The sequence below is a fragment of the Centrocercus urophasianus genome, unplaced genomic scaffold, assembly GCF_019232065.1.
Source record: "Centrocercus urophasianus isolate 14NV4802_14NV808 unplaced genomic scaffold, USGS_Curo_1.0 seq_10, whole genome shotgun sequence".
NCBI classification, from domain to species: domain Eukaryota; kingdom Metazoa; phylum Chordata; class Aves; order Galliformes; family Phasianidae; genus Centrocercus; species Centrocercus urophasianus.
In genome coordinates, this window is record NW_024884142.1 from 100875754 (window position 1) to 100889927 (window position 14174).

At 37.1% G+C, this 14174-nt stretch overlaps 1 protein-coding gene across 12 annotated transcripts in view; it reads right to left on the reverse strand.

Moving 5' to 3' along the window:
* CCDC88A (coiled-coil domain containing 88A) overlaps window positions 1–14174 on the reverse strand; it is a 71010-nt gene that overhangs the window by 27319 nt on the left and 29517 nt on the right. For all 12 annotated transcript variants that reach the window (XM_042812234.1, XM_042812225.1, XM_042812206.1 and 9 more), the window contains exons 9-16: window positions 11057–11138; window positions 9944–10102; window positions 8139–8285; window positions 6962–7106; window positions 6160–6347; window positions 4408–4545; window positions 1297–2367; window positions 669–796 (exon numbers count right to left, since the gene is read on the reverse strand). In XM_042812234.1, the coding sequence (XP_042668168.1) occupies window positions 669–796; window positions 1297–2367; window positions 4408–4545; window positions 6160–6347; window positions 6962–7106; window positions 8139–8285; window positions 9944–10102; window positions 11057–11138 (2058 nt within the window). The remainder of the gene's footprint in view (window positions 1–668; window positions 797–1296; window positions 2368–4407; window positions 4546–6159; window positions 6348–6961; window positions 7107–8138; window positions 8286–9943; window positions 10103–11056; window positions 11139–14174) is intronic.

Genomic DNA, 14174 nt, shown 5'->3' on the forward strand with positions numbered 1-14174 from the left:
TGTTTTTTAAGAAAAAAAATAGCACCATGAAGGAAAGACTGGAAAGACTGGCCAGAAGCCCACACTTGTCTGCTTTTCTTCTGTCACAAGTTTTCCCTAAATCCCTGCAGGATAAGACAGAACACAACGTACAATAGAGGAAACTGAAGCAGATATCAGGTAGCAGCTGCTTTATGCTTGCAGGCATGGAAAGCATTAGAAATATCTTAGTCCACATAGGAAGGGAAACAAGCAATCACTTTTTTGATAGATTTTACAAGAAAATAGCAGTAGGCAAAGACAGAATGTAAGCTAACCTGACAAAAGTGTTAATAACATTTCTACCAACCAGAAGGGGAAAATCTTAAGATGAGCATACCACATTTTACTGTCACTGTTTCCACTACCAATTAGAACATTGGCTGCTTTAATTACACATTAACCACATCTTCTGACATACTTCAAAAAATTTCTTAGTGGCAAAATTAGTAACTCATTGCCAAAGGCAGCCAAATACACCAACTAACTGATTCATACCAAAGCACAGCAAGCTCTATTTTGTGTGTGTTACCGTGCATTAAAATCTGAACACGTACAAAATGCAATCTATAAAGCCATTTTATCTTTATGAATAAGACAGACCCTCACTTCTGTACTGTTTTTGACTGGCAAGCCAATACCATTCTTACCTGTCATCACTACTCTGCTCATCACACAAGAGACGCTCCTTGTTCAAGCCTATTTTTTCAAGTTCATGGGAAAGTTTTTCTAGATCGTTATTCATTTGTTGGGTCTTCAGTTTTTCATTCACCAAGTCCTTACACAGAAAAAGTTAGTGTTATCATACAGATAAAATGTCTTAGCTTTCCCTATGGGACAAATCTTCTATTACCACAGTCCAAAATCTGTCTGTGCCATTATCTCCCTTTCTCCCACTTGTTAGCTTTTCATTGTATCAGACATTCCACTGCAACCAGAAGTAGGATTTCATTTTAGTTCCTTCACTCCCTTCCTTTCTAACTTGGTCTTGAACATCAGAATCAAGAGGTAATGCTGCAGCCCAAACAAACACTAAGATGAAGAATCTGAACGACATCCATTTAACAAAGGCTCTATAACTGTCAATAAGCACCCTTAAAGATTTCAGTGCAAATATGACTGCATTTATTATTATTATGCACCTCTGTCCCTACTGCAACCCCTAAAATAATGCTAGCAGTTTACAGATTGAAGCATTCTATTTTTTCCCCCGAAACAGAGATATTAGTTCTCTATGCTATAAGCAGACTACAAGAATGGTAACTACTTCCTATTTACCTCTCGTAAAGTGACAAGGGTTTTCTTATCAATGCTAGCTCTCTTCACAAGCTCTTTATTTTCCATTTCTAGCTCTTTCAGGCGTACACATGACTCCTTGTAGACAGCTATTTGTTTAAACAGAGACTTATTTTCCTTTTCCAGATGGCTAATTTTGGCATTGTTTTCTTCTAAAGTACTGTCTTTAATTTCTGCTTGTTGTCGAAGTCTTTTGTTTTCTTTCTCTAGCTGTTTCTTATCTTTTTCCAGTTGAGAAGTCTCCTGTTCTAACAACTTATTCTCTTTTTCCAGTTGCTCCAGGCGCTTACTGGAAATAACCAACTCTTCTAAGTTCTTCTGCAGAGTTTGATTTTCGGACTCTAAATCTTGTAATTCACTTTCTAATTGCTGAATTTTCTTATTGCTGTTCTCAAGGGCTTTCTGTAGCCTTTGGTTTTCTGTGTCTAGACCTTGGTAGCTGACTTCCAAGCGTTCATTTTTCTTGAACGATGCTTTCATGAGTTCAAGGCTTTTTTTAAGCTGCTCCTTTTCGTTCTCCAGCTCCTTATTTTCTAATTCCAACTGTGCCATTTTAATGCTTGCACACTTTGAAGATTCAATCCTTCTTCTCAACTCTAAGTTTTCTTCATCAAGTTGTGAGTTTTCCTTTTCTAAGGACTCCAGTTGAAACGAGAGGTTTTTCACACTATCCAAAGCTTTTTTCAGCTTTCTGTTTTCCACGTCCAGGTCCGAGTTCTCTTTTTCTAAGGCCTCTATCTTCTCACAAGTGATATTTAAGTTAGCAATTCTTTTCTGCAGCGCTTCATTTTCCTTCTCCAGACGATGCATCTCATTCTCAAGTTCTTCTGCTCTCTCTGCTTTCTCTTTATAGTGCTTCATTTCTTTCTGGACTTGTTTCATTTCAAATTCAAGTTTATTTAATTTACCACTGTTTTCCTTAATAGACTCGTGAAGAATTTTGTTTTCATTTTCAATTTCTTTCATTTGTGCTTCAGCACTGATTTGTGAGCGCTGTCTTAAGGAAGCTATGGTTTGATTTGAACATTCGTTTTCTTGTTCTAGGAGTTTAATCTAATTCAAGGGAAAAACAAACTTTAGTAAGCAACGTGTCAACAAATAATTATTCCCATACACACACTAAGATGCTAGGACTGCATCCTATGGCCTTTTTACAGTAGGATTTTAAATGATTCTTACTCTACTGCTTATTTCTTTGCAGCCTTACAGACGGTGCAAATGTACATGGGTGAGAGTTTGACAAAAAAGCTCCTCAAATATTTTCCTCTTGGATTTCAGACAATACAAAAATAAAGCACACAAAAAGCCACAAAAGCTGTGTTTTATTTCTTCACTTCATTTCCTTCTCATTTGTTTAACAAATCTAGTTTGTATTTTCCTTAAAATCTGTGATTTCCAGACAGCTTTTTGTAGACAAATATAAACAAAGTATAAAATTGCAGTTGAATTCTAAACCAAACTTGAGATGGAAAGAAATGGGACAGATATGTGAGTGTCTTTCTTTCCCTTGGAAAAAGCAGAACTGATCTTTGGGATATGAGGGCGTCCTCTTTACAGTCAAATCCCATTTTGGGAAGAAATATCAAAGCTACATTAATTTTTCAGTTAAAAAGAAACGTTACGACACGTTGCTCCAAAATGGCCTACAAAGAAAGTCACTGGTAAGATTCAATCATTTTCTTAAGGAACGTACTCTCAATTCTACTCCAAGAACAAGGATAGCTTTTATATCTCGATTTTTCTTCTTCCTCCCCATTTACTCTGTATCAACTTAACTTACTAACAGACTACAAGACCCAGAAAGCTATTTAGATCAATATTTAGAAATACACAGATCACATTCCATAAGGGATGTTTGAACAATAAACCATCTGTGAGAAATGCAAAGAAGTGCCAGCCACAATAAAAAACAGAGCCAATGATGTGTTCTTTCGTACACAAGTCTAAATACAACTATTAATTACAGGATCTACATTACTTCAAAGCAGAAATAGTCTCACAGAATTATCCGTCCCACTTCATCACCTGATGGTTATGAAGGGACTTAGGGCCTATTCCTGAAAGGTTCTGCATGCTCCAAATACAATGCACTGATCAGTTATTGTAACAAAACAAGATGACACCTTTGCTTTAAAATTATCCCCACTTATCTTAAATGAAAGTACAGGATCATGCCAAGCACAGTGGTTGGGATTTAGCTTCCACGTCTGGAATTTGATGTTTTGATTAAACAAGGGCTTTACAAGCTTACAGAACTTTTAGAGTATTCTGTACTCCAAAATACTGTACTCTGTAATTTTCAGTTAAACCCTAAAATATCAAATCTCACTAAGAACTAACAAAAGATAACCACAGGTCTAATTTTGAAGGACTTGATTACTAACAACGATTTCCAGAAGTCTCCATAGCTTGTCTCCTACTAGCTGCCTCCTACCAGCCTTCTGAACTGCTCACCAAAAACCTGCAGAAGTTCTGACAGTGCCTGCACCCATAAGATAACATGAGTACCCTTCCAAATGCAGCCCACGTCTTTTACTAAGGCACAGATTCCAATTTCTAGCAAGCAAAACAAGAAATTCTGCCATCATTTTTGAGCTGTGATTAGCTGGTAGTACTGATGCAAGGGATGTTTGGAATGCGGGGCAGGATCCATTGTATCCAGATAACTACAAAGGTAAGCGACAGCCTCAGCAGCAGAGCAGCTCAGATACAGGACCCTGCAAGCAGCAGCTGTACAGTTCTCAGTAGTACTCCAACACTACTCCAAACACTGACCAGCCACCTGAATCTTGTTTTTCTCCACTGAGAGGTGTTTGGTTTAACTCCAAAGTTACCAATTTCCTATTCTGGCTGAGCTACACCCTCTAATCAACCATGGCAAATACACAGCCCACGAAAACTCAACACTAAAAAGTCCCAAAATTAACAGTAAAGACTCAGCTAAAAACAAGTCGTGACTCTCACTGACTGCAGGTCTTAGACAAGTTAACTTGCTGCAAGTATTGCTACATCTACAACTCCTTTATGCCTATAGAGAAATAAAAAAAGAACAATACAATACAACGCATTAAGACCTTTAATTCTGTTACTCACCTGTTGTTCTAAGTTTCCTCGAAGTGTCTCAAATTTCTTTTCAAGTTGTACTTTTTCTTTCATCAAATCCTTAGTCAAGTTTTGATTGATCTGAAGACACTGTTTCTCTTGGATAATTTCCTTTTCCAGTCCCTCAATCTAGGAAAAAAAAAAAACTTAAAAAGTTAAGCCTTGCCTTTACTCTCATATAGATGAATAAGAAGAGTTAGAGTAACTTTCTGTTTTGTATGCAAAACAATTCATTTCAATTTATTCCTCAATGACTTCTGACAGACATTCTTTTATGTTAGCAGAGAAAACGACCTGTATGCTACTTTTTCATAAAAAGTGCTGGTAATATTATTAGGCTTTGGATATTTCCCCAAACACCCACTTTTATTTTTTTGAAAGTACAGTTTCTACTGCCCCTTCATCGCCTGTTCATCTCAGACTTCAGTAGAAATACTTTCAGAAACCAATTACCTGAATCACACCCCTACTTGCTGTTAAAAATAGTAAGGAATAAAACAATATCACAGGAGACCATGGAATAACAAATTCTGTTCTACAAAGCAATTCAGTGATTGGAAATATGCAACAAGTGTGACATCAATTAAATCAGAATTGAATTATACTTCTACTTTGGATGAGAACACTAACATTTGACCAGCCTTCTGTTCATTTTCCCTCTGAAATTAAGATAGTCCTGATCCCCAACTTAGCAGAGCAGTGCATGTTTTATGAGCATGTTGGCACTTTGCAACAGAGAGGTAACTGGCTCAGGCACCTCAGCAGGAACAGTCAGGTACCACCTGGAACCAAATTCACCCATAGCCTGCCCAGCTGTCTCAGCAGGTCTGTGCAAACTGGGCACCAAGAGTGGGGTTGATACAATCAGTCTACCTGAAAGCATGTCTAGATAGAAAGACTACGTATAAAATATCTGTAACAAATATTTTGTTCAGCTTTACTCATTTTTCTGAGGTCACTACAATTCACAGCAGTGTTCTTACAGTCAAGTGAGAGAAGAAGGACGTGCTGGCAGACATCAGAAGTGGTAAGAACTCTAGCAGACAACAAGGGATTCCTTTCTCATTCTTTTCCCCCAACTGTCTCTTACCTCTTCTCTCTCCAACACTAATCTCTCTAATGTCTGACATAGCTATTACAGAAACTTTTAGACATTTTGTTCCTCTGTACTTCGTCCCTATTTTTTTCAGTTTTTATTCCCTACAATAAGTCACTTGATATGTATCATTTGTAGAGTAAAATTTTGTAGATCAGCACAGATAAATCTGAGTAACTTCTCTCATTTCACTTGAGCAGTTCCTTGACTCATCATCTCTATTTTCTCAGTAATGATCAAGAATACATGATCAAGTTTTCTGCATATGTGAAGACAGGTTTCTCTCTCTATATACACACACTTCCCCCCGTGTAATAATTACACAATTAAAATAACTTTTATCAAGAATCATAAAACATTTTCATTACGTCCCAATATTAACACACTGATTTTCCTCCCTACTGTGACAAGAGCCTTCTGAATAAAATGATCCCATTTGGAAATTATTAATAAGAAAAAAAATATCTTTCCATCTCTCCTGTAAAACTGTCTTTCTTACCCTAAACTTAGAAGCACCATACCACTATTCAGACACTACCAATACTTACTTTTGCCAAAATCAGGGCAATGCTTATTATGCTATGCCTTAAAAAATAGCAAGTAAAATTAGGCAACTCATACACAACTCAAAACACACTGGTGACTACCTTTTTGTTCAGTCTTTGGTTTTCTTGCTCCATTTTCAGAATCCTTGAACTATTGCCTCCTACAGAATCATCCATTGTGCTCCGTAGCTCTTCCACTGTTTTCAGTAAGGCTTGGTTTTCCTTTTCCAATTTCAGTAATCTGCTTGATGTCAGTTCAGTTACCTCAAGACCAAGTGACTTATGTGACACTGTGACAGCAAAACACAATTAAAAAAAAAAGGGTGAAAAAAAGGTAATTTGTCATTACCTGGAGTCATTCAAGGACAGACTTGGCATTTTTAGATTTAGAAGCCTATGATTATTCTGCAGTGCCTCCTACTTGAATAGAGCATTAGTGACTCATTTTCCTTATTCAACACTACAGATGCAAACAATAAATGTCCTACATATTCTATAGTGCATAATCATGATAGAGATTTCCCCAAAATCTCCTCAAATCCTTGGTATGTGATCCAGCAACATGACCAAGCATTCTTATACCAGAAGAATCAATATTCTTGCTTCAAGAATTACTGTAATTACTGAGAAACCTTAGTAAATCTCTCCTAACTTTCAGAGTACCAAGGCAGAATACAGATGTTTGAATGCCAAAACCACTTAACTCCAAGGTATTTATGGGTTTTACCCTTTTAGCACATGGTTGCCTCTGCACAGATATAGAGGCCTGAGTTTAAAAAAGAAAAAAAAAAAAAAAGCAGCAATAACTAATCAGGATTAGGAGCTTTAATTTCTTAACAGTACTCTCCCTGCCAAGCCTTCATTTATCAACTCCTTTCCAGTTTGCAAATATTATTAAACTTACCTTCAGAATGATCAGTAAACCTGCTTATCTGCTCAAGTTCCCAGCCAAGATGTAGTGATTCATCCATACTTCGTTTCTGAGCCATTTCTAGAGCCATGTTTTCCTCCACAAGTTCCTCAATCTTCCTTCTGTCCATATCACGCTCCTTAAAAATTATTTCATGTCTAACTTTAGAAACAGTTACATCTCAACATGCACAAAATTACTGACTATCAAGTATGCAGCAGAGAAATGCAGGGTCCCTTTTCTGATTTGCTAACGCACAGTGAGACAGGGAGGAACAGACAAAACTAGGGAGGACACAGAACAGAAGTGTGGCAAACAGCAAAGACAAATATAATGCCTCTTCTCAAGTGACAAATACATTTTCTTTTCTCAACATATCCTACGGCCACAACTCAATTTATTGTTTTCCAAAATTCACTTCTCTCAGAATATCAGGAAAGGAAGCACATGCGACAAGCACAGCTTGTGCGCTCACAACAAACAGAGGATCAGAATTTGTTTCTCTACTATAAGACCACTTCCATGCAAAAAGCTGTAACAGGAGTGGGTCCACAGTGAAAGAGTCTCAACAGCCTTTGCACGTCCCCCTCTCAGCACATTCTACTCTTGTAGGAAAATAAAGTGCAGCTATAACTCACTGTCAATTTCTGAAAATTTTCAGATTAGAAGGTAAACTCCTGCTCCTCAATGAAAACTGAAAGCAAACCAAATAAACCTGCAAAACGGGCAAATTATGATTTTATACTTTGCAGTATTTACTTTTGAGGGAAGAAATGGTTAAAAACAAAAATTATTTTGACAAAAACCTTCTGGAAAATATGTCACTTTCTTATTCTAGAAGTGGAAACATGAACCATGTACTGATCTAAGTACTTAAGAGACAAAAAAATACCGTATCATCCAAAAAACATTTATCCTATCCTCTTACTAACGAGTCTCATCAGCATAACTTAAGCCGATTAAACATTTTGGAAGAGTATTGCTCTTTGCAATTTTTATTTCCCCAAGCAGAATCAAGACTACTGTAGCAAAGCCCATCAGAAAAAGATCAGTAAATCAAGACATACCTTACTTTTCTCCCACACCGTTCTGACAGGAAGGTCTTCTATTAAAAGTACAGATAGAACTCTAAGATTTTTAGTAGGTTTTTTCGTCATCCATTTACACTTACCAACTCCATTTCATGTAGTTTAGCTTTTAATTGGAGATTCTCTTTTTCTACCACGTGTAATTTATCAGAACGGAACTGCAATGTCTTGATTTGATCCTCAAACATTCTCTTTGTTTCTAGCATCACTTGGTTGTCTTCCATTAACTCCTACAAAGGCAAGAGAAACAAACAGGATAAAATTTACTGTGCTATTAATACAACTTTGATACTCATCACATCTAGCTTTAGAAATGTTTTAATGTTGAACATTCATTTGAGAGCTGTAACAAACCTCAGAAACACATTTACAGCAGTTACACGTAACTGAGCGACACACAAAAATTATCACACTTAAGTGTGCAGTGACCAACTATACCTGAAAAAGAGACCACTGAATATAATAAATACCTTTCAGCTCCTACCTACTGAAATGTTAACTTATTATGGAGCAAACCAAACTAATTAACAACTGTCCATAACCAAGTATGCCTGAGAGAAAATAAATCAGATAGATGGCAGGCCATAGAACATGTAAACAAATTTTAATTTTTTATTAGCTTAAAATGCACGTGAAAATGAAATTCCTCCTAGATGAGGACGAGGTTTAGTTTTAGGAATCAAAGATATAAATGAGCACAGAACCCAGAGAATGGAAAAAATTACCTTATAAGGCAGAATGCTGTCGGGCTGTGGAGCACAAAGAACTATGACAGAACGTGTGATATGTCACAGACTTCAAAGAAGCAAAAGACTGCTATGAAAGGCTGTGGACACTTCACCAGTCCGGTCTTAAAGGATGGATGAACACCAAAGCTTTGTTTGGAGTGGTATGGAAATGTAAGAAATACTCGGCACGTTTACAGTGGGGCTGAATGTGATCCTGAGATTCCCATCCAGCTCTGTGATTTTAAGAGTCTACATTCAATGAAGAAATAACATGGAATGACACTGTGCAACTGTGTAGTTTAGCCTCGTATCTTGTTGGCTTTTTGGTCATTTTTACTTTAAAGAAAGGTTTTGAACTAGTATCCTAATTTTACTTTTTCAAAATAAACAGATCTTCACTTCCATTTTAGTTCTTTCTGCTTTCCTAAGAGTTATGTTTTTTAATGCCCACCTTGAAATCTTCTTAAAACTTTAATCAGCTTTGACTCCCATAAGTGATTATTTCACTCAAAAATTCTGCCAACTTTCTATTTGCCTTAGAAATCTGCTACAATGATTTGATTTCTAAACTAATTCTTGCTAGAAAAGTAGGTACCTCCAGCACAGTGTCAGTGAATCTTTTTCAGTGCATTTTACCCATGGAATCTTGTCATCTTATTTAGCATTTACTGTGCCACCAGTATTCCTTCAACGCTTTACTTAGAAAAGTACCCTCTCTTTGGAGATTTACAAAGGAGAAAAAAATTACTAAATTACTACACCTTCAATATACTGTTAAACAGCTCCTCATTTGAGTTTCTCTATAGCTAATACGTATATCCTAAACAGTCCTTCCTATTGGTCTTGAGTGCTTGGAGCTGTGGTGAATACTGCTGACTTGAAATCATAGAATCAACCACGGTTGGAAAAGACCTCCAAGATAAAGACCTCCAGTCTAACCATTCACCCACCACCAATGTTTCCCCACTAAACCATGCCCCTCACTACAACACGTGAACATTTCCTGAGCACCTCCAGGACAGTGACTCCCCCACCTCCCTGGGCAGCCCACTGCAGTGCCTCACTGCTCCTGCAGAGAAAGAAAAGGTTCCTAACGCCGTCTAAAGAACGACAGCAAACAAAAAATGATGGCTAATCAGTATCTTCTCAAGTTAACATACCTCCATTCTAGCTTTGTAGAATTCCATATCACGCAGCCTCTCTTTGTACCGGCCGACTTCACTTTCGAGCTTGTCAACTCGAATTGCCTTCTCACGAAGAATATCCAATTCATCTCTATAAGCTCTGGCAGAACGGGCATCTGAGAGTAAATTCTTATTCTAGAAAATGCAGAAATTGCACACAGTATTAATGGACATGAATATTTTTTCCCTACGTGTTGATTCATCAAATATGCTACCAAGGTGATGTTCACTGGTAACCAGTGAGGCCATTTGTTATTTCTGATCTGTACACAATTCAGGAATTCAGCCACACAATGCTTTCACAAATGCTCTTAGCTTTGAAAGGAAGATGACCACTTCTGACTGTGTTCAAATCTCATGTTCCTAGATGGACAAATTCTAATCTCTGGTTGTGAGGAATTAATGTCTAGCATTGAATTAGAGACCTGAATCAATATTTACTTGCCAAAATAAGCAACTGCAGACTGTTTATCAAATTGCTGAAGAAGTTCTAGCTGGTGTTTAATAAGGCAATTCACAATAGAGGCAACAGCAAAAAAACAGATGTCCAGTGTGCACTTTTTACATAAACTCTCCATAGTTTATGTCTGTTTCAGAATATGTGCCAAAAACGGAGAAACAAACAAGCTTTGTTACTTCACACATTTATCACAGCTACACGAGCAGCAAACATAACAGATTTCCAAGAGAACTGAGCTGGCCTTTTCCAAGCTTTTCTAAGTTTCAGAACATTTCCTTGACCACTAATATTATCAAGTGGTCCTCAATAATTACATAAACTCAGATTTTAAGAACAAATGATTTTTATGCTTTCCTTCATTATCAACCTAGATTCAAGGTTCAAAGAAAAACAGTCAAAATTTGAATGTGCTGTTTTTGAGGAGAAAACAATATCAGAAATTCAGCACAGCTACTCTTTAGTCCTCAGCACAGGACATATTAGTTGCAAATATCTCAAACGTTGAAGTGAAAAAATCATCAGAGAAGAAATGGGAAACTAATGCAGAATGCTTTACCAGCACAGCAGACCCAACAAAGAAGCAAACTATTCATGTTCAGAGCAGAGCTTAAACTTGACAAAGCCCATACCTCTTGCTGAAGCTTCCTTAACTCACTTTCCACCTCTTCAAATTCTTGCTTATAGTCAAGAAGTTGCTCATTCTTTTCCTCACTTCAAAGAGAAAACACAAAACACAGTTAAAGATGACTGCAGAACTTCATAGTTATCACCCTGAGAAGCAGATGCTAAGATTTACTGATATTTCTGTTACTGACTCCAGTATCTCATGAACACATCAGAGTGTAGAACTTTAGTATGCCACTATGCTTCTGGTATTCTCCAGCTCTTAGACTGCATTTAACCTTTTTTATTTGGGCAGGCTTTTCATAGTTGTTAAAACCTTGTTCGCTGAGATCTCTTACTCATGCAGGGCAGAAAGATTAGGGGATAATTTTCACAACAAGCATTTTTGTTAAAAAACAAAAAAGGGAAAAGATAGTACACATTTTTGTACAAATAAGAATTGAGGTTTTCATATGCCTCATATGCCATTACTCACTAAAAAAGTTACTACTTAAACAATCTGGTATTATGGAAATCAGCCTCCTGCATAATGACTTTTAGTTCTATGGAGACAATGCAGTTCTTGCTTTAGTTTATTCAGAGGCTCCTAACAAAAACAATTTGATTTAGAACACTTCTCTTCTTATAGGACTCATTCTTAACTTCCAGCTAACACTTAATTTTCAGTGCTCAAGAAATGAGTTCTTTGAGCAATGAGTAATTGAAAGAGAAATCTCATTTTCTCAGAGATACAGAGTATGTAATGTTCAATATTCATTTCTGTCTCAAGACCAAGTGTTCACTACTGAAAAAATAACCAAAAAAGTGCCATTTCCCAAATTGCCCATAGTTAAAGGTATATTGCATGTTCAAATGCGTTCCTGTATCATTGAGCATTTTGGAATTCAAATATGAAACAGAAGTATAAAGGGGGAAACGAGAACAGACCGAAATGTACAACACAGTCTGAAAATAATACTGGAAATTAATCCTCACTTCTGTTTCTGTAAGAACTATAATGCTTGCTTACAAAAACAAGTAAATCTCACAGTGCATGACCTTTTTGCAACCACACTTTCAAGAAGGTCTTTGACAGGGGTTCATCTTATATCACCGCAACATCAGATATCAAAGCTTTCCCATCTACATAAGTGTCCAGAAACCAGATGGAAGTACAAATGCATTCCACACTGTTAGGTTACTGTCACTTTACTATCAACATTCATACTCCTGGTATTATTGTGCTACATGGAAATATGGAAAATCAGGTGTACAGCTTTCAAGTCTGGAGATTCTAGATCACACGCCTCAAATCACTCTTTGGATTCAAATGTTGGTATATGGTACTGCAGAGAAAAATAAGCTTAGCAGATCTCTTGCATGAAATTCTATTTGCTACAGTGTATATTAAACCAGGTTCACTGCCAAAACCAGGTTATAAATAAATTCAAAGCTTACTATTTTCAATCCTGGAATGAATCCAGTTTTAAGCTTATCAGCAGCATTTAATAACAAATGCTATAGATAGAAGTCAATTTATCCAAGTCTAGTCTTTTAAATGTCCTGCTACTTGTAAAGGAAATTTATTGAGGAATTGGAGTGCAAAATGTGAAATATTCTGAGCCATCGCTGCTGTCCTAATTGCATGCTTCAGCTACAGGCTAGAGAGGATTGTACTAAATTATACAGAACATACCAGTGTTCACTGTTTAGGCTATCTATTAACTGTCAATCAAACTAATAACAGCAATTTTTTCACTAATTTTCTTGGTGCAGCTGTTTATAGAATATCCTGGGCGGGCTCGTTTCACTAGGCACATAATAATACAGGCATCAGAAGGGGGAAAAAAAAAAGCCACATCTTTTTGTCCTCTATTCTTCACGAAAGCTGAGATGTGGTGGGGGAAGGGCTTTCTCTGCGTAAATCAACTAGATACTTAAGCCAGCCAGCTAGAGATAATCTGATCAACAAACTCTGATAAAAGCAGACCAGTGAGCTGTAATTTTGACTTATGTTACTTTCAACTCTATTTAATTTTACCTGTCTCCTCTCTCCACTCGATGTGCAAGGTTAAAAATCTCTGATTACGCCGTTTCCATGAGATGCAAATTAGTTACTACACTTATTACATCTCTACAAATTTAACATCTGCAATTTTACATTCAAACTGCACATATTTCATTCCACAACAACACAGTGCTGTACAGAATCACATACTCCCCCTGGCCTGCTATTTTTCTCCTCAGTTAACCTGACTACAAGTCAGATTTGTTCCCAGACCCTAAGGACAGTAGTTATCTCTTCATAAGTACTAAAACAGTTGTCTTTCATGAAAAAAAACAAAAACGCAGATCTTTGCTGCAGTTGGATTGATATATTTTTTTTTTCTTACATCACTTGGACCAGGTGAAGGAAGGGGGAAATACCCTGCAGCTCCAGGATCACCACCAGGGGGAGAAGGCAGCACTCCCCACCTAGATGAAGGTAACGACTTGGAAACTAAGAATCTTTATTGACCCACTCTGTATTTTTACTCACATCACAAATTACATCTTTCATAGCCATAAATAACCACCTCCTGCCAGTGAACTGACCCAACAGGTCAAGAGACTTACTGGAATTTGGTTTGCTTTATTTCCTCTACAGTCTGGCATTGCAGACAAGTTATAAGGAACAGTTTTAAGAAGCATGAGCAAACAAATGTTGTGCAGACAAACACACAGAAAGAAATTCTAATGAATGTTTTCTTCCCATCTCCAACGAATCACAGATGACCATTTCTTACTGTATTTCTAAAAAGAATGAGTTAATTATGCTACAGATAGCACTGCAGTGATTCCCTATCTCCTTTTAAATGCCATGTTTTGCCACTAATCCTCCAGTAATCAAGGACACAGCTCTTACTTCCAGATCCTAAATGTCCTCCCCATGCAACTGCAGCTGAGGCAATTTTAAGCATGTCAGATTACTCTCTCAAAAACATGCATGAACACACATACGTTAAAGCCACACTCAGGCACAGATTATTGCTCAAGAACAACAGAGGAAGCATAAAGAAGTTGCCTCAGAAACTATACTACAGACACAACATGTGAAAGAAAAAAGCAGTGCAGTGTTAGATAAGCTGTGCAATGTTAAGAAAC